At 33.2% G+C, this 20,019-nt stretch overlaps 3 protein-coding genes across 3 annotated transcripts; all 3 read right to left on the bottom strand.

The window, feature by feature from the left end:
* Window positions 1–1,347: 1,347 nt before the first annotated feature.
* On the bottom strand, window positions 1,348–2,307 carry LOAG_05609 (hypothetical protein; the record flags this gene model as incomplete). Its single annotated transcript, XM_003141146.1, has 2 exons — window positions 1,348–1,528; window positions 2,147–2,307. 2 exons carry the CDS (start codon window positions 2,305–2,307, stop codon window positions 1,348–1,350), a joined length of 342 nt encoding a protein of 113 aa, XP_003141194.1.
* Window positions 2,308–6,785: 4,478 nt separating this feature from the next.
* On the bottom strand, window positions 6,786–15,983 carry LOAG_05608 (kelch domain-containing protein family protein). The gene is made up of 20 exons (XM_003141145.2): window positions 15,849–15,983; window positions 15,467–15,598; window positions 15,170–15,370; window positions 14,607–14,911; window positions 13,976–14,229; window positions 13,577–13,814; window positions 13,042–13,234; window positions 12,308–12,465; window positions 11,953–12,099; window positions 11,641–11,824; window positions 10,911–11,176; window positions 10,413–10,706; window positions 10,009–10,197; window positions 9,548–9,715; window positions 9,166–9,309; window positions 8,718–8,818; window positions 8,368–8,589; window positions 8,064–8,161; window positions 7,501–7,663; window positions 6,786–7,258 (listed from the first exon to the last, which is right to left on the bottom strand). Exons 1-20 carry the CDS (start codon window positions 15,920–15,922, stop codon window positions 7,013–7,015), a joined length of 3,777 nt encoding a protein of 1,258 aa, XP_003141193.1. The 5' UTR covers window positions 15,923–15,983; the 3' UTR covers window positions 6,786–7,012.
* A 277-nt stretch (window positions 15,984–16,260) lies between these two features.
* On the bottom strand, window positions 16,261–16,476 carry LOAG_05607 (hypothetical protein; the record flags this gene model as incomplete). The annotated part of the gene is made up of 1 exon (XM_003141144.1): window positions 16,261–16,476. One exon carries the CDS (start codon window positions 16,474–16,476, stop codon window positions 16,261–16,263), a length of 216 nt encoding a protein of 71 aa, XP_003141192.1.
* Between the last annotated feature and the right edge of the window lie 3,543 nt (window positions 16,477–20,019).

Here is a 20,019-nt window from a genome sequence, read left to right as displayed (position 1 = left end):
AAGTTGCTGCAAAAAAAAAAAAAAAAAAAAGGAAAAAACAAACAAAAGGAGAAAAAAAGGAAGGAATTCAAATCAATTACGGTTGAAAGATTACAGAATAGATACAATTTGCAAGTTACAATTTCTGCATTCTAGTGAAAAAGGCTAGAGAAAATTTTTATTATATGATGAATAAGCAATACGATATGACGTAAAATGATACGGTATAAATATGCAAGACAGAGATTCCGCATCTTTCGAGACTAACACATCCATAAAATTATGCAATCACTACTATCGATAAAAAGTTATGATCTTGGTACTTTTTAGAATTTCAGGAGCAAAATGAATGCAAAAGTTGGAGTAAACAGACTATCATAAGCATTGTCAAAGTTGAATTGGAAGTTATAATTGGAATTCCGTTAAAAATCAATTAATTTAATTTGATGGCTATGTAATAAGGATTAATCACTTCTTTAGCATAAAATTTGCCATTAATCAAAATGAAATTTTTTGTATAAGATATGTTGTTATCATAAAAACAAAAAAATGGATTATGTGATAACCATTTTTGATATTCATGGATATATTTCAACAAAGCGGTGATTTGATAAGTCAGCAACTTTCATATAATTAATTAACTGAAAACATTGATGCTTTCGCATTTGTTTCGCAAAAATTGTTAGATTTATCGGCTAAATTTCAGTTTCTGTAAGAAATGAAAGTACTTATTTAAGCTGTCCTACTTTAGCCTACATTCTTTGTAAATAATTCGTATTAATTGATAATAGACAGAATTTAATTTTAAAATGAAAATAAAATTGGTTTCATTTGAAAATTTAGAAGAAAATGTAGACACTTTTGAATTTTGAATCTAAAACTAACAAAATATTTGCTGAATGCAAATTGTCGCAAGCTTTGATAGCATAAGTGAATTACATTTTGTTTACTGTACTCATCTTTTGTGCGTTCTAATGATATTTCATAGAGTGCATATATCGTTAATAGGAATGAAGTATAAAGGACGATAAAAAGCTGGATGATTGTAGCTGTGTGAAGTATTTAAAATTGTATGAAATAAAAAGGAAAGATGAACAAGTTGATAGAATGGAAAATAGTGGCGCAAAATAGATTAGGGATGGAAGATGTGCTGATCAAGTAATTATCATAATGATTAAATAGAGCTAAAAGTGGATTCATTATTTAATAGTTAATTTCCAGCTTTTCCCATTACCGCAATCTTTATCAATTTGCATATTTTTTTCTGGAAAGAACGGTGGTTTTCATCTCTAGGAAAGAAAATTGGCCCCATGAGGAAGTGAAATGAGCAGTAGCATGATGCAATATAGGCTCAAATAAGCAATAGTACTATGCGCCTTCCGAATAAATTACTGGCCAATCGGTGTGAAGGATGTTGATAGATAGATTTGGTTTTCCTTTTTCCTTCTTCCATCCGGAAATTGATGTCGATCTTGATGATCCGGTTTGCACTTCCCCACATCCTTTTTCTTCCTTCTCCTTCCCCTCCTCTTTCCACTGTTTTCCTTTTCTTAAAATCTACAGAACTTTCTAATTTTTCATTGATTTTCAATATATTGCGCAGAAGGCTTCACTTATTATCTGGCCATGTTTCCCAGATAAGCATCTACGTCGAGGCATATTCAGTTATGTGTAGATATGCAATGATTACTATATCAGATGTATGCCCTAATTTCATTTCACGTTTACAGTTCGTCAACATCATGTCTATAATACCTTCTGATTGGAATGTCTAACTTAAAGTCACTACTCTTTTGAGCTAGGTTCAACGTATGCTGTCTAAATATTTTTCAAATTAAAGAATTACTTTGCAAAGGAATTTGTCAAATCTTGTATGTTCATGTAATTAAGAACACTTTAATGATGACTTGCGGTTTGAAAGGCAATGTATATAAGGGAAGAAAAGACAGTTAAAGCATAGTTTGGGAATTGAAAGAGAATGATGGAAGTATCGGTAAAGCTGACAATTAGGAAACGATGGGAAAGAAAGGCGGGGAAAGGAGGGACAGGGATAAATGAGGAAAGAAAAGGGAAAAGTTTTTGGAGCGGGAAGATATTAAATAATAATGTCCAGTAATAAATTGATTTCATTGAAACAGCTGCATCGAGAATGTCCAAAAGATGGAACCTGTTTGCTTGCATTATTCGACATTCGAAAACGCATAATAAACATTTATGATTGCACTTCCTTCGATTAGGGCTCTTTGGCTGAGCAGTAGCAATTAACAGTCTATAAAATTTTTGGTACGGCTGTTCTAGCTCCTTTCTAGCTAGTCTTCCCTTCATCATTTTGGCTTCAACTTAAGTTGTCTTTCTGGACTTACAAACTCTCATCCTTCAAGTATTTTGACCTCCGAAACAATACAAATCAATAGTTATAAGAATAATTAAGTCAATTAAGCAATCTCTAATAACTCATCTCATTAATTTAGGCCAAATCTAGTAATCCATTATCAACGCACTCAATAGCAAGCAATACTAGCTTATAGCATTACAGTGTTGTCACTTCTGATCTCCTGAATTGAAAAGCACAATTTGTTGAACATTTGAATTTCAAAATTAACATTAGCTGATACAAGTACTTTAGATAACACTGTTATTTTTGATTCATTTCGTATTAGATCAGACAACAACATCTACTATTTTAGATAGATGTCAGGAATCAAGTAATACTTAACTAAATGATTAAATGTACGTCCAGATTGCTGACATTATTTAAAGTTTTCTTTGAACAGTAAAAATCGTTTTCGGCCATTCATTTATATTTCTTCTAGGTTATATTCCAGCAATAGTTTCTCATAATTGCAATTAAGAGAAAATATCTGCTCTCTTACAAAAGTCAAAAGAAATAACTTATTTGCCAGATCCATAAAAGTTCAAATTTATCAGACTCTAATATTTCTGGTTTAAGCACCAGTAGATATTATGATGACAAGAATAATATCGAATACATTTTTACATTCAGAATTTAATCATACTGAGAAAAGCTTCTATACCGTATATCATTAAAATGTGTGGTACCACTACCTGCATCACTAGAACATTGGGATATATCGATTTTCTATGTAAATCTATTTTTGTTACAAATATAATTTCTGAAGTTGAAGGAATTGGGAAGAAATTAGCTTTATTATGAGAAAGTGATAGCCTAAATCGTTAGGATTATCTTCCATCATATTCAGCTTATAATAGTTTGAATACACTAACTGCATTGATACCGACCGCTCAGCGGTCTCAAGTTTTTAAGGAAATAATAAAGAAATGAATTAAGTAATTGATGGATCATTTGACGAGCGGTCTACTTAGGACAGTAATTATTGACTTTGTTCATCCATCATCATTAGAATCAATTGATTACTCTTGTGATTCTCAAGAACGAATAATGAACTTACTGGATAATCTAATTGGAATCCGCTTATCTCCCATATTTTGCCTCATTTTCTTTGCCGTGGGACCAATTTTTTTTCCTACATAGATTAGACAGAAATTATTCATTGTTTTTCAGTCTTTGTCCTTTACTAAATAGCTTGAATTCATTTTAGTACACTGCTTCAATCGTTTTTCCTTTCATTTGATTGACGGCCATGAAGTTATTTCTTTGAAAATGTGCTAATAGATTCATTGGCTTGCAAGCTTATCGTATCATTTTCCCAACTCATCACTTTTTGATAGCCACACTTTCAACCATTTAACATTCTCATCAATCAACAATGAATTCGTCCCAAACTATTTGAAAGCAATCATTATAGTTCTTCATTGAATTTTTCACTTTGACTTTAGCCATCTTACAATTGTCAAAATCTCAATGTTGTAGCATTTGTATAAATCATCTCTAACAAAACGCTGTTAGGAACAGCACCATGACCTGCCAAAATAAATTTACTGCATTGTTGAAAGAATCTACTTGAAAGCACTAGCACTATAACAACCACTTTCCGGTAAGCGATCTCAATTATTAAAGTTTATTTTGAGGAAAAACGAAAGCTTTTATTGGTTTAATTAAGAAAATAAAAATCAGAGAATTGGAAAAAATTGCTGCAACATTTCAAGCGGAAGTGGAAAGCCATAAGAAAGAAGAAAAAGAGTATTTGAGAAACAATTGGATGAAAGACATATATTTGCAGTTGCTAATAGATATTGCTTACTTATTAGTGATGCGATTGTATGATTAATGATAAATGCTCTTATTGCTTATTCGTTACTGATACGATAAAGTGAAGAATCAAATAGAAAAGATGTATATAGATATGTATGTACATAAATTGATATTGATATTCAATGGTTGTTGATTGAGATTAATATTCAATGGCTGAAATTATATGGTGCAGAATGGCATAACTCTGGGGTCAACAAATGACACAAAGCGCATTTTCAAACAACCAATTAACATGGCTAATTAATCAGCTGCACAGTTTAAAGTTTGTTTAGTGGAGGCAACAACTGCTTTATCTTTTCTAACATTCCAAAGGCGGGAAGGAAAGAGATAAGCCCATTTCATCAGCACATTTATAATCACCGCATTTCTAATCACATCTATTCAATTGTCTAATATCTGTCCAACATTAATAAAATTTTCATCTCAGAATCTGAGAATATGATTAGACAGACCATCACTTCAAACAAATAAACACATGCTAACAATTGCTTTTCATTCATTCGTTGATTTCATCAAACAAACGAATATTGCAAAAACTGCTTGTTCTAACTCTATTACGTTAAAAATATCTAAAAATATTAATAAAGCCTTTTTCGTTCTATCCGTTATAAATTAACTTTCCTATTCAAATGAACATTAATTATCAGCCAATAATTTCAATTTACAAAGCATAAGTCACACTTCAATTACTGACAATAATTACGATATACACCGTAATAGATAAATATTGAATTAAGTCTTAAATACTTATAGATATTATGATAATTCTACTACTCATCAAATAGTTTGTTATGTTATTGTATTGCTAAACAGTTGGTTGAAAAAATGACTACAATTGTCATTATCAAAAGGTCAATTAATTCATTGTCTGAATACAGTACTTCCTGTACTATTTAGTCCTACCTATTCTTATGTATCTGACACTATCATCATTTGTTAAAGAAAAGATTTGCTGAAACAATGCCCTTTGACACATAGTGACCCAGCATTATTCGACAAATTCAAACAACAAAAAATTCCACAAAAACTTATACTGATTCAAATTCTGGATGATTTCACTAATTACAAAGAATGCTAAAATGACAATAAATTGCCTAATTATACTGCGAGATAATAATTATCATTGAGTAATCCGTCCATCCAATGCATTATATTTCAAGTTTCTAAAATTTCTCTTATTGGACTAACGTCCTATAAAAATCTGCAATACAATCCAAATTTTTTAAGCCATTTTTTTTTCAGATAGATATCTTACGGGAATGATATAAAGAGAAAGTAGAGGATGGAAATTTTAAGTAATATTAAAAGTAAAATTTCCATAAAGTATTCTGAAATACAAATTTCGCACCAAACAGAAAATTTCATCCAAAGTTATAATGAAGGAGGAAGAAAAAAAGACATTAGGAAGATGAAATTGTTTTTATAATTACGTAATTGTTAGGTAATTATTGAGTCAACCATTTAACCAAGGAAAAAAAAAGAAATTACGCAGATATATGAAATAAAACGAAATATTGCCAATCCCTTATAAATATGCAATTTTACAATATACAACAAACTATTAACAATTCAAATTCGGAATCGATATAATCTAATTTAAAATTTCCTAGCAACTACCCGCCCCTTTCCCACTCTATGCACCATAATAAATTCCCTCCTACCCTGCTATTAACTTCGACGAATTGCAATGCATATAATGGTATTTCGATTTCTGTACCGGTAAGCAGAAAGACCAATGAGATTCGCTTGTTAACAAAACAGAGAAAGCTATTTGCACTCAGCAATTAAGTGAACAGTTGTCAGTGATACTGCACTCCATCAATCAATCACTTGATCATCAATTCGGCTTACTTTGATTGTCACAAAAATAATCATTGCCATTGCTACTATCCAAAAAGCATTAAGTTAGCGTGATAGATAGAGAATTGAAATTAGCGGTGTGCAACTGGAATCCCTATCAATACTAGCTTGCTTAGATATCACTAAATTGATAGTACAGTTTAGCACACAACTGATAATCAAACCAAACCACCCTTATTTACTTTATACTTCCATCCAAACGTAACGTTAACCACAGATACGAATACTCCACCACAACAGATCGAAAAATCTTAAAAATCCATCTGCTGCCTCCCTATACAAATTCCGCCCCTATTATCTACTCCCAATTTTTGACGACTTCACTTCAAAATGGTGCGATTAAATTACAAACACTATTAACCAGCCCTGCGCGATCGTAACTATATTTGAAATCACTAATGAAACACCATGATATTGTGCTGTTGCTGTTTCTTTCACGGATTAGTTTCCCTTTCTGAAACTTTCACTGAGATTGCACACATAGATTCGAATATCCTGCGCAAAGTATTATTCAAAATGGATACTTCGTACAGAATAAAAACAATAATAACAATAATAAATATAATGGAAATACAATCACTGGATAGATGAGTGTGAGCAAATAAAGAAAACACCATACAGTAAAAGTTTTTTCATAAAAATTGCAATTTTCTTTCATTATTTCTCTTTTAAATGCTTGATTTATTAGAATCTTATAAAATTAAATCAAGAATGAAAGGAGCTTAGAGCTTAGACTCCCCGTAATTCGTAACCCATTTTTGCGGGTAAGTAAACTGAAAATTCATTTTGTAAACTGCCAGTGTCATTTCCTTTTTCTTTCAGGATACAGAGAGGTCTGAAACATAAACAATATTCTCAAACGAACCAAATCTAGCAATAAAGGCGCTTCACAAAATGCGAGTATCACATTCGCTTGAATTTGAGACAATAACGAATTATATTTTGGACAGATGAATACATTAAGTAATTTCATGTCTACTAAGAACGAATAAATGGAATGTAACGCATCAAAGTTGTTTTACGATTATGATTAGCATCACTTGTTTCTGCTGCTTGTAAAATGCCTAATTGTGCCTGCGTTAACAAACACAATGCCGATGCAACTGCTAAACCTGAAGTACCATGAGGTGTAAATTGCCGACCTCCCGTTGGTAATCGAACTGCTAAAGTGAATACACCAGAACGATAGTTACTACACGGTTCAACTGATATGGGAGTAGCCATCTGCAAAAAAATTTCTATAACTTTGAAAGACTTAAAAAAAGAAACAAATGAACCAATATGGTCTGAATCGTTTAGCTAATCCGTCTTGCAATGGAAAAAAAAGTGTTGCAAGAAATTATCCTGGATGAGAACCATATAAGCAGTATATTATATATTACGACGCAATGTGATTTTTGACTTTCTCTTTATGCAGATACTAAAGACCAAAGACTGCATATATTTCAGCACAATTGGTTACTTACCAAATTGGCTCGGGGAGAAGTCAGTTCAAGCCTCACAGAAGCGAAAGGACGTGAAGCCATTTGCTCAATTTCATCGTAGCGTCGCTGGTTTCGTCTGAATACTTCAATTCTTAACTTAATCATCCATAATAAACCCGCAACAACGAGGAGGACAACAAAACACCTACAAACATTTTTCGAGTTATAAACAGTATAATACTGGAAGTACTGCTCAGACCGAACAACGAACACACTAAAATAATGGCAAAGATCAGACAGAACGTTCTCGTGAGTTGTTTGACACAATGGCTCCGAGGTGATTTTTTTAAAGCTAAATTGTGAACAGGAATATGTAAAAAAATAGGTCATGAGAACAGAATTCATAAGAACTATTCAGAATTTTTGGAGGTGTTAAAGAATATTTTGGACAGAAATATTTAAGCTGAAAGTGTATCACAACTATTCCACACAAACTACTTGATGTTTCATTCATTTTGAATTAGTTTAATTCGCTATAATTTACTATATGTCGGAAATAACCTCAAGAAACAAAAGACATATGCATGCCAAAAATAATAACTTACGCGGCGAATATCACAAAAAACAAGACCCAATTTATTGGAGGCGACTGCGAAAATGAAATTTGTATTTTTATCGGAGTGGAGAAGTTGTAAACTTTCACCTAAAGCAATACATTGTACTTGAAATAATTTATGAAAACAATGTACTAAAAAAAAGCAAGAAAAAAATGAAAGCATACATGATTTAATGAAATACAATGAATATATGAATGCGATTAATGATTTGAAATGAAGTAGGTAGCGACTAAATAACTATATCGAAAATCTAATTTATTTCTCCAAATATTTTTTTAATGTTTCGACGAACCAAAAACGTTGTATTAGCATCAGTTCCAAAAACAAATCCAGGTTCAGCATTAGCACTGTATGCACGCCGAATACCGTTTTCATCACAAACAGTCCTTGTCATTAACAGTTTATTTGAACCCGGATGTCCTTCGAAAAGTGATGAGTTGATACTCATCGAAACTAATGCTTTTTCCGACTTCGGTGATTCACACACTACCGTAAACTGAACATCAGTATCTCTCTAAAAGTATTTTTGGATGTAAGATACCAAACATGCAAGAGATATAATTTTGAAACAAAGATAAACTTTTCGAAATGCATGTCCAATGGCAGAACTGGATATTTTGAAGTGAATGTACTATGCAATACTTTATGTGGTGTGCTGAAGAAATTGATCTGATTCACATATTTGTCTTTTGGATCGTCCTGATCAAGTTTAAATGTGAAAATGAAATCCACCGTCAATTCATCTAAAAAATTACAAGTAAATGGTACACATAAAAGATAAAAATATAATAAATTGGATTCTGAATGATTTTAAAAGAAAGCGAAGTTATTGTGTTCGCCTTCCCAGCATTTCACTAAACATCAAAACATCAAATAGCAAGAAAAAAGCAGGATTACCAGGTTTCTCCAAAATTTGAGTACAACTGCACACAAGAAAAATAAAACTTGCAAAAGAAAAAAAGAGCCCATACGTTCTTACAGTTTCCGATAAGAATTGTAAACATTGCATTAGTCACTGTTATGTCCAAAATAATTCTGTTGCTTCGTTCAGCATATTGTTGCAATCACCAAGGAAAAAAAAAAAACTCACAGTAGCACAACTGATTATTTTCAGGATCCCCATAATACTTAGGTTCACATTTACTACAGTTCTTTCCAGTAACACCTTTTGTGGTACAGTAACAATCGCCGGTTTCTCTGTTGCACATTGTTGCCTGTCCGTTGCAAAAACATTCTAAAAAAAATTGGAGTTTCCTTCAAGAAAAAAAATTTCGTAAATTTTATATTAGCATGGATTCCTCCAAGAATAAATCAAAATTGCTCTCACATTACAATTTTTATAACCTACCATTTGGCTAGAATATTTACACATCGGTAAAACCATTCTTAATGGAGCACAGCCATAATATTTAGCTTAAAAACGTTTCAACTAAGAAGGAACATTAAAACGTTCAAAGTGACAAAAATTAGACCTTCGCATCTCCCTCCATTTCGAGGATCACCATAGAATCCATCAGCACAGAACTGGCAGTGTTCACCAGTAGTGTTATGGTCACATTGTGTACAACTCCGCTCTTCGATATTCCATTCAAGTGAACGACTTTTCAACGTACAGTTACTATGTCCATTACATTGGCAAGCTATAGAGTAATGAAATTCTGTTAAAACGAATATTATTCCATAAGAGCGTTATCTTTGCATATCTCAACTGAGAACGACCAGCAGTTGACCATTTCGACACAAAAAATAGTTTCACACAAAATAGGCGTAGTATTTTGTTCCAAAAACTTTTCCTATGTTCAGTTAGCAAAAGAATACTTATCACAAAAGAATACTTATCATGAAACGAGTGGATATCAAGAACCATTTATAAAATTTTAGACCCCAATTTACATCCCACCCTCAAGCAGAACGACCTGCAATTTTAGCATACCTGAGCAATTTGTGAAATACCATTTTGATTTCCCATCTTTCGGACAGAATAATTCATTATCAGGTGCTTCAAGGCTACCCGGTAAACATCTTCCCAAGCCAGTCCCAGAACCGTCGTCACACCAACCACAATTAGGTCCCACACGTTGACATTCTGCACAAGTCTTTTGTTTTGAACAATCCATTGGATCTGCAATGGCACACTGCCACCGTAATGTAAATCAAATTAAACGTCTACTGATTCACAAATATTTTCCACTCCAAAGATTTTTTATATCAGAAGTTCATTTAAAAGAATTTAAAATATTAGGTGTCGCAAAAACAACTTATCAAGCTCTCTCCATTGAGACACCTCCATATAATGTTTTACCAACATAAACCGCGAAGCCTTGGTTTAAAAATCACCTAGTTGGCATGCATGTTGATTACTGATTATATTCGTAGCTGTTACCCATGACTGGCATTGTCCATATGGAAAATTGATCATATAAGCATCCATTGAAACACATCGTGCAGTCGTTGGACACCACATGCACTGCTCCCTGATACAAACTTGACAATCTTCATGAAACCAACAAGGTGCTGGACATGATTCGTTCTTTGACGATGGATTCAGCGCATTCAACGCAAGTGGTGACGTGTGCTCCGACTGGAAATAAGAATGCTGCTGCTGTGGCGCCTCGCCCTCTAATAACAAATCTGAAACCTCTTTACATCAGCAACTACGACATATCAAATTTGCAAAATAACGTAAATAGAAACGAATTTATAATTTGCATCTACATTCTGTTCAGCAAATAGAGTAGCTGTAAGCTCAGTAAACAAATAACTAGTAATGGCAGTACACAACAGCTGAACAAATATTCGAAATATAAAATAAGGTGGACATCAAGAAGTACAAACCATAACTGTTAACACATTTCCATTTAGAATCCTTCATTAAAAACCAACTGCAGTGTTTCAATTTTTTGCAAGCATAACATTCAGCAGCGAAGAAGCATGGTCGAGGCTCTTCATCCTTTGGACAAGCATCCGATTTCGCTATTGGATTGGTCCGATCTTTACATAAATTATCAGAAACGCATTCACGACTCCAGTGGCACCAACTACACCCTTCTACAGCCGTACACGATGCACAGTCCTTTTCTTCACTGCACCATGATACTGACCTATAATAAAGCTGAGACTAAAATATGACCCAAAAGTAGAGCAAACTAGAACGACTTCATAACGTGACAACAAATAAATTAAATAAAACGAAGTCCCATAACGTCCATTTGGACGCTTTTTCAGCATGTAACAACTGGAGGAGCCAATATATGGCAGGAGAGATATTTCAGAAGGTCCAAGCAAAGTCGAGAAGACATTACGCTGAGAAGACATTACATTCATCAGCTAGATCCAAGTTGAAGAAATCACTGCAGTCTCGTCCAGGCATGATTATTCGGAGTGGTGATAAAGTTATTCAATAAGCATACGGAAGATCAGCCTGGAATCGCAGGTATCAACAAGTGGCCGGATCTTGGTAATGCTGAATTGATCGTACGATGGAAGAACGACCTAACATTTACGAAAGCAAAAATGAACCAGTAACAAGCTTTACCTCGTAGAAGAATAATTGTGACAAACTTACTTCCTCCAACTAATTGGACATTTCTGTTCCTCCTTCGGATCATCGTTTTTCACGTACGATAAAAATGAATGAGTATATGACATATCACGTTGTACAGGCTTACACTTCCCAGCATGGAAAATACAACGTACACCTTCTCTCATGTTACGACAATCGTCTGGTCGTTTTAAGCCCCCACATTCCGCTGCAAAGATTATTCTTGATTTTATACAGCATTATTTCCACGAAGTACGACGAGTCAACTCGAGGGATTCCAATTTTGATACAACTTTTATTTAACTCAAATCCACAACAATGTACTGAAGCGCTGACCTGGCGTGAATTTCACAACATCTGATAACATTACTCCATTGAACCCACCAATTACAAAAATGTTATGTTTTGTGACCATTGATGAATGCCCATAACGTTGCAAAAATGACAAATTATTGTTTGACAGTGAAAACCAAGTATCACAGCCTGTAAAGTCTTCATTGTCTTTAATAGACAGCAAAACTATCCAAAGTAGAAATCCCACAGAAAAATAGACATACAACCTGAGTGTTTGGTAAGAAAAATTATTAAAAAATAAGAAGCAGCAAGTACCATTCCAAACTCGTTTCCAGGAATTTTCATGAATTTAGACAAAAGCAATTTTAAGGAATAAACAATGGAAAAACAAACAAACCAATGTCATATGCTTGAATATCACCAGAATAGCATTCTTGAATGCGTGATGACGACTCATTGTGCACATTTCCACCGATAATAATCATTAAATCATTGATTAGTGATGCGGAATGACGAAAAACTGGAGTATGTCCAGAAGAAAGAGTTCGATGCGAGCTACAAATCACACAAAGTTAGGTTGTTAAAAATTTTCTGGAAAATTTTCCATCAAATGCACCGAAGGTAAGCATAAAATCAAAAATTGAAAATTAATTTAATATTTCTAACATTTAACAACCACATGGGGTCATATTATCACTGACACTAATATAAAGACAGCCAACTAAGAATACAACTGCTTCAAGTCTAGCTATCTCGAGATCGTAGGGTCGTACAGTTAAGGCCAGTCGAATTCATCCAGCCAGTCTGCATAATTACCTAAGTTTACTTGAAAATTTCCACTCTGCAAATCTCGTTATGGTACTGTTCTACGACTGCCGTCCGTAGCTATGATAAGGTATTAGAATCTACAAAAAATTATTATGAATTATTAGTAAACAGAAGACCAATGTTTAGTACTGCTTCCGTTGCTAATATTTGCAGGTATGATATCTCAATATTTTAATGATTCCGTAAATTCAAAGTTCATCTGCTTATTTTCTGGTCACTATAAAGAAATATTAAAAATCAATCTTCTTGCTACTGCCACTGTGCCAAACTTTTGCCGCCATATAAAAAACATCGGTAAATTACCATTCTCGACTATCACAAACATATTCGATCAAGGTACTGCTAACTCGTGACAAGAAGCCTTCATAAGGCAACAAATAACCACCATAGATCAAGATGACTTCCTTTTTCTCATGAACATAGGCAACGAGAGAATGACCAAATCTTCCTTGCACATGAGGACCATGATCTGGAACAATACTCCATCGCTTGGTACCTGAAATATTTCCCTTTGGCTGAATATCATAACAATTCAACAATGCATTTGTCGAAGCTGAAACTGCAGAAAAAAGATTAGGGTAGAGAAAGTACATGACGCAAATACATTTGTGCATTACAGATACACAATGAATTTTCTGAAGACTTGGCATAATAACATATATAAACAGCTCTCAACGATGTACATTATGGTTAAAGTAATTGTGAATTTCGCAGAATATAACGGAAAAACTTATATCTAAAAGCTCGGTTGTTGAATTCACAAAGAGGGGAGGGAGAGAAAAATAGAAGACTGGAAAAGCTAAATGCTTACTCGTAAAGGCAATTATAAAATACTCACTAATTTTGTATTTTTGTATGCTGTACATATATCCAAAATATGGACTATGACCATAAAACACAAGCATTTCATCTCCAATCAAATGTGCGGCATGGCCAGCAACAGCACCCGGTATAGCATCTGACGCATTATTATTAGTATTTTCCAATGTCCACTCCAAAGTTCCAAGATCCAAACTCCACAATTCATTAGTCACTACACGCTCATCAATTACGCCACCAAACATATATATGGTGCTCTAAAAATAAAATCACATAAAAAACATGAACAAATGACGACCAGGGAAATGGAATTCAATTAAATCCTGTAAAACAACTCCCTCAAGTATTTATGGTACTTCGCAGCAGACCAAGAATAACTATGATGTTAATTTTAACATGAATCATAACCAGTACTTACCTTATATTTTACGACGGTGTGGTCGTAACGTGATTTAGGAGTGTTCTTTGTTGGAATTTTATGCCAGGATGAATTTGCAATATCGTATACAGCAACAAATGAATTATTGACACCAGTAAAATGGGCTCCACCAATTACCCATATTTTCGTATCGTTTACGAGTATCGCTGTGTGCGATGCACGAGCTCCAAAATCTCCACTTGTTGAAACAGTTTCAAAAACCGATTGTGTTGTCAAAGCCTGACAACGATCTCCTGTGAAGAACTACATTGGTTTTATGACGGATAAAATTACATGTACGGACAGTTACTCCCAAACAATCCCTCCTTAGTCTTAATATAAGTCCAACAACTGAACTAAATCGTTCATCAGCATATTACATTTCATTTTTAATTTATTATTCAAAGAAATTAATCCTCAAGTATGACAATATTCGACTCTTGAGATTTACCAAGCATACGAGATGGCAGTATCGACAAACTAGTAGCCACATTTGGCAATTTCAAGAAAAATTCTCTCTTTTCTCTATTCATTTCGTCAAATAATTTTACGCGTATATCAAAACATGAGAATTGAAAGTATCTCACAGAACTTGAATAAATTCTCTAACTCTATATTAACTAAACAATACCATGAAAATGCATATTACAGCTGCACCGGTTATCACTATCGCAAATACCTGCCATACCACATGCTTTAGATGTTTTATTCCTGTCTTTATCAGTGCAAATCAGCGTATCACACTGCACTCCCGTATATCCTTCATAACACTCACAAATGCCTTCAGTACATTTTCCGTTTGATGTGCAATTACTCGGACATTTGCCATAAGCAAAAGTAATGTTGAAACCAGACATGTTGAATGCCAAATCACTGAAGAAATAAACAAGCGCCTTGCCAGATTTGATACTCACTTCTCTACCAGAAATAACACCACTGAAACATGTAGTTTTGGATAACAGAACAAATCACTGTTATCTGAGGCGTTTCACATGTGAATAAACAAGGAGGAAGTGCATCAGTGAGAAAATTATTTTTACAAACTTAGAAGCATTTTAACAACAAAATGTTCTCACGAAAGCATCCAGAGTTTCAACGAAATGAATTTATAACTGCTTCTATTATGAATTAATATTTGCATAACCGACCTAAGCTCATAATGTTCTAATATGATGAGGTCGATTCATAACGTACCTGAACGCGGCTAGCTGATGGCTTCTAGTTCCTGTTCCATCATATATATACAGATGGTCCCAGCTACATTCGGTAACTAGCGAATCAATCCTTAACAACAACGCGCCTCGTTTTTTCTCATCCCTAATGATCCACATGCATCGCGAAGACGAACTATAATTGCGTGGACCATCCGTCAGTAATTCACTTTCGTCCATCAACCTTAAACAAATATGATTTTACAAACTCAAATTCCCCTTCGTAACTTCTTTAACGATAACAAAATTAAAAGACAGGTAATATACAAAATTAGATTACAAGTTTCGTCCATGACATCGATCACAATGAACGCCACCCCAACCAGCGAAACAACGGCACTTTTCATTTTCACATTTACCTTGATAGCACGGTTTGTTATCGCAGTTTTTTGATACAGATGCAGACCCGATTCTGAAACACAATCATAACCATATTTTGGAATATAATCATGAATAGAGTTTAAAGAATGACCTTCTATGCAATTCACATAGTGATTGAGAGGACGGACCATGATTCAAAATATTGATTTAATGCCAGAAAAAGAAATAGAACCAACAAAAAGTGACAAAAATAGTAGAAAAGTAAAGATATGCAAAACTTTGCTTGCCAAAGTAATCGCTAACAATAACAGCGAAAGTAAAAAACATTGTAAAAGACAAACCGTTCGATGTGTACACTAGAGTAGATTACTGTAGATGCATGAAGAAACATCGCAGCCAATAAGGCAGCACCCATCTCATATATACATTATTATACTGCGAACCACCAACAAGGGCGCTGTAAACCGAAACTGTAAGTAATAAAAAAATGAATATGCACAGCTATGTTTATCTAAACTTCTTGCCGGAAAAAGAATAAGGACATGCAAAACTAGTATTCCCAACATGCTCCCAATCTCACTTCTTCGCTTCATCCATCCTAGAAGTCTACTTCAGAAGCAAAACCGTTGCACCTTATCATTACCGGAAAGACAAAAAACGGGATGACAAGTGGTATTAGACAACGACCTTAACACGTCGTCAGAAATTCATGAAAACGCCTATATCGCAATTGTAAACAATAAGGCCGAGTCGTCATCTCGTATTCCGTGGTTCCGGGCATACAGCTGCATTCTGTTCCATAATTTCTTCTCCATTCGATGACGATACCGACTTTGTTGGTGCGAGGTGAGAACTGGATTCCCTTCCCGAAGGGTGAAGAAATAAATAGACCGTGAGGATAGGATTCGTACTTACAGTTTTGCCCACTTTTGATTTGTTGATAGTTCTTGGGACGATTTCCATTGTCATCATACCCAGCCTCACAAAAATGATTCTGAAGTATATTTGAGGTTCTCTGCACAGAGTTACGAACTTTACAGGTACTCTCCTAGCAAAAAATGTTCGTCTCATATATCACTCGAGGAAATGACACCAACTACGATTGTCATTACTGAACAGAAATGCACTTTAAGCTGGCGTTGTAATAGTCTGTAATACTTCACTACTCTCCTAAATAGGACAAATCCGGGTGATAAGATGAAGTAAGGGAGACTTTTCTAATGATTTCACTTCTGATAAGTACTTTATACACTCATATACTATTTAACCTCAAAATAACAGTTTGTTTCCCACTGTTACTTTTCCTTTTTTTTTTTTGTTTTTTTTTTCCAAATAATCTCCGACCAATCTTTCACCCCCTGGAAATCTCGTATTCCGAAATGAAGTGAGATACAAGGACAAATTATGGATTGCATTTGGTCACTTGTTTTCTTTTTTGTTTATTACTGTTTGAAATTTTAAGTAAACTTTTTTGGACGATATATTTACTGTGTTCAAATTAACGATTTGAAATAGACTGCATCAGTCCTATTTCAAACATTTTGTTTACTTTGTGTCATCGTATCTCAATTATTCAATAATCCCATTTTAACAGAATATTCTACGGATTACCAAAATTTCGTAGTGATGCGTAATCCCAAAAAACGCTTTTCGAATCATATATACTTTCTCCTTTTTCAACGACAGATCAGAATGTTCAGATCTCCGATACACCATGTCATTTGTTGGCGTAGAGCAGCTTGCTGGTAAAACTAATCATTCTCCTGAAAAGAGCCCACGATGAGGTCTTTCAACATCAGTTTTGTAGTCAATATGTTCGCTGATTATGCTTTTGGAGATAAAACATCGAAACAGATTATTACTTAATAATCTTGCCGTAATATTCAACTTTACATCAATTTCCCATGTACAGCTAGGAAATGCAGTGTACTTTCTCAAATTTTACTTAACTCTTCTCTACTGCATTCCTTTTGCCCCTAGTTTTTTTTTGTTAAGTAATAATGCTTTCAGTTTTCAGCCTTTGTCGTCAGTTTCTTCTCCTTTTTTGTTTTTGTTTTGCAGGATAAGCTGATGCAAGGAAGCATAAAATCGATGCTAAGGACATAGAGAATTCTGCTTCTTTCTCTTCCTATAGCGACATATTCCAGAAAAAACGATATTACTTATTTGCTGCTGTTTCAACCTTTTATTTACTTTAAGAAAATTTGTTTTCCCTGTTTACAAACAAGATATTTTATAGATACTTACTTCGGATGCAGCAAAAAAAGTATTCCTGAAATTTGGTGACTTGATGATAATGCATGATAATTTACCTCTCGATTTTATTAACTTATAATGTATGCTGTTTGTTGTTGCTCACTCACAGAACTTTTTGCGGTTCGAGCATAATGCGAAAGTATGATGCGGAGACGGTGAATTTTTGCTCGAAAATATATGAAAAAATAATGTATTAATTCTTTATATACTTCTTATATTCTTTATATTCTTTATTCTTTGTATTCTTTATATACTTCTTATATTCTTTATATTCTTTATTCTTTGTATTCTTTATATACTAATTTTTTATATGCTTCATAATTCCAATGATATCGCTTTTTTTTTCAATAAATTTCATATTATTTACTTTTCAGCCCGAACCATTTATGGTATAGTAGTGTGTTTCAGTTATTTCTGTTACAAATAATATGAGAGACATCGGCTTGTTCACAATTTCCAATACATTTTTTTTTGCAGAAATGAGATTAAAATTTAGTTATAACTGATCATAAACTAAAGTTTAGATTCAAGTTTTAGAGATGATTTTCAATATCAATAATTATCACTTATTGGCAATAAATAATAAACTGTCATTTTGATATATAAATTTGCTGCAAATCCACTGAGTGCTGTTTTCCAAATTTTCATCTCTGCAAAGGCCACTCAAGCAATTCAACCAGCCGTCCTTCTGTTTCATTGCTTTATTATTATTATTTTCCTTACCTGATTTGATGCTAATTTTTTTATGACTTGATGATATTAATACATTCGAAGTATCACAATTCCTGATAATGACACAACGAAATAACCTGCTTTTTCGTAACAATCCAACCAAGAAACTGAAAGGTTCCAAATAATCAAAAATTTGATTACTCATTTAGAGACAAATATATCTACGGACAGGTGAGACATACTGGTAATTTCCTTCTATGATTTTAAAAGTAAGAAAAAGACAAACAAAAAAAAAAACAAAAAACAAAAAAAAAAACCCACTTGAAGGAATAGAATATATATGATTCTTTTTTCTCCGTAACATTATACTACGATTATGGACGTGCAAATAGTATTGAGGGTTATTTGGTAACCCTTTTAAACTAACAGTTTTATTCGAAACAAGGAATAGAAGTGCCAAGGAGATGACTAACTGTGATCAATGCTTATTTCCGATTAATTAAACTTTAATTTGACATATGTTATATTGCATCATTTTTCTTTTCCATGGGATTTTCAAAAGAAGTGTAAAAAAAATAAAATTCAAAATTTCTGAACGAAAAAATAAATAATGATAGAAAAAGAGAAGTGAAAGAAACTGGATCAATATTTTGATGACTTGGGGATTATCCAAATAATGACCATCATTATTAACATATCGTCATTGTATTCTCTTCTAAAAGATACTATCATTTTCAATTCCACTTGGTCTTAAAATTCACTTTTGCTTTTCTACAACTCTCTAGCGTAATTATCAAGTCTTGATTACATTATAACTAAACTAAGTTATTCTAGTTTCCGAATGCATCAAAGTCAGATATTTCAAGTTTTCGGAATTAAGCGAACATGTTATGAGAATAAGCGACAAAGTAAATATAACAAATGAAGCTATTTAGTTGCATGTATGTTAATTTCCTGTCCTTTCCTTTTATCTCTGAAAGTTTTTTTTCTTCTTCCAAACTTAAAAGCTTTTCATATGCGTAGAATATACAAAGTAACCATATCATTTGAATATTAATCTGTAACTTTTTTTTTTTCTGTGACATATTTACCTTTGAAAATTATGGTCCCATCCAGTCTTTTTTTCCGTTTTGCCATAAATCTGGATTGTAAAGTCTTCAAATACTATGTTTTTTTTTTGATGAATATACTAGGAATTTGCTATTTTTTTTAGTATTTTCGTAGAAAAAAAAAAGAAAATTTTTTGTTTTCAAAGAGTGTTGAAATGACATAATGACATGCATTTCGCTTTGTATTTATTCAAAATTATTCAGTGGCCACAGATTCCAAGGAAATATTTCTATTTTCATGAATGTTTTACTCGCCTAAAGCTAGTTTTAATCATTTTTTTCTTCTTTCAAAATCTACTTCCACAATTTATATTTGTTATTATTTTTTATGAATTCATTTGAAGATGCAAAAAAAAAAATGCAAAAATTTGTTATGAATATGTTTTCCCGAATATTTCATTATTGAAAACAACTAGTATTAACTGTGTTGATTGATTTGATATCATTGAATATCATAGAGCAATAAATGACAAAT

This window comes from Loa loa (assembly GCF_000183805.2).
Source record: "Loa loa unplaced genomic scaffold supercont3.255, whole genome shotgun sequence".
Lineage (NCBI taxonomy): Eukaryota > Metazoa > Nematoda > Chromadorea > Rhabditida > Onchocercidae > Loa > Loa loa.
The sequence above is the reverse complement of the archived record's forward strand: the minus strand, read 5'-3'. Positions and strand labels throughout refer to the sequence as shown.

Bases quoted from the DNA above. Each gene is read 5' to 3' on its own strand.
- LOAG_05608 (XM_003141145.2), bottom strand. From the start codon at position 15,922: ATGGGTGCTGCCTTATTGGCTGCGATGTTTCTTCATGCATCTACAGTA. The intron at 15,599-15,848 runs GTTTGTCTTTTA...ATTGTGTTTCAG, and splicing joins TCTAGTGTACACATCGAACG to AATCGGGTCTGCATCTGTAT. The intron at 8,162-8,367 runs GTTCGTCGAAAC...GTATTGCTTTAG, and splicing joins ATGCTAATACAACGTTTTTG to GTGAAAGTTTACAACTTCTC.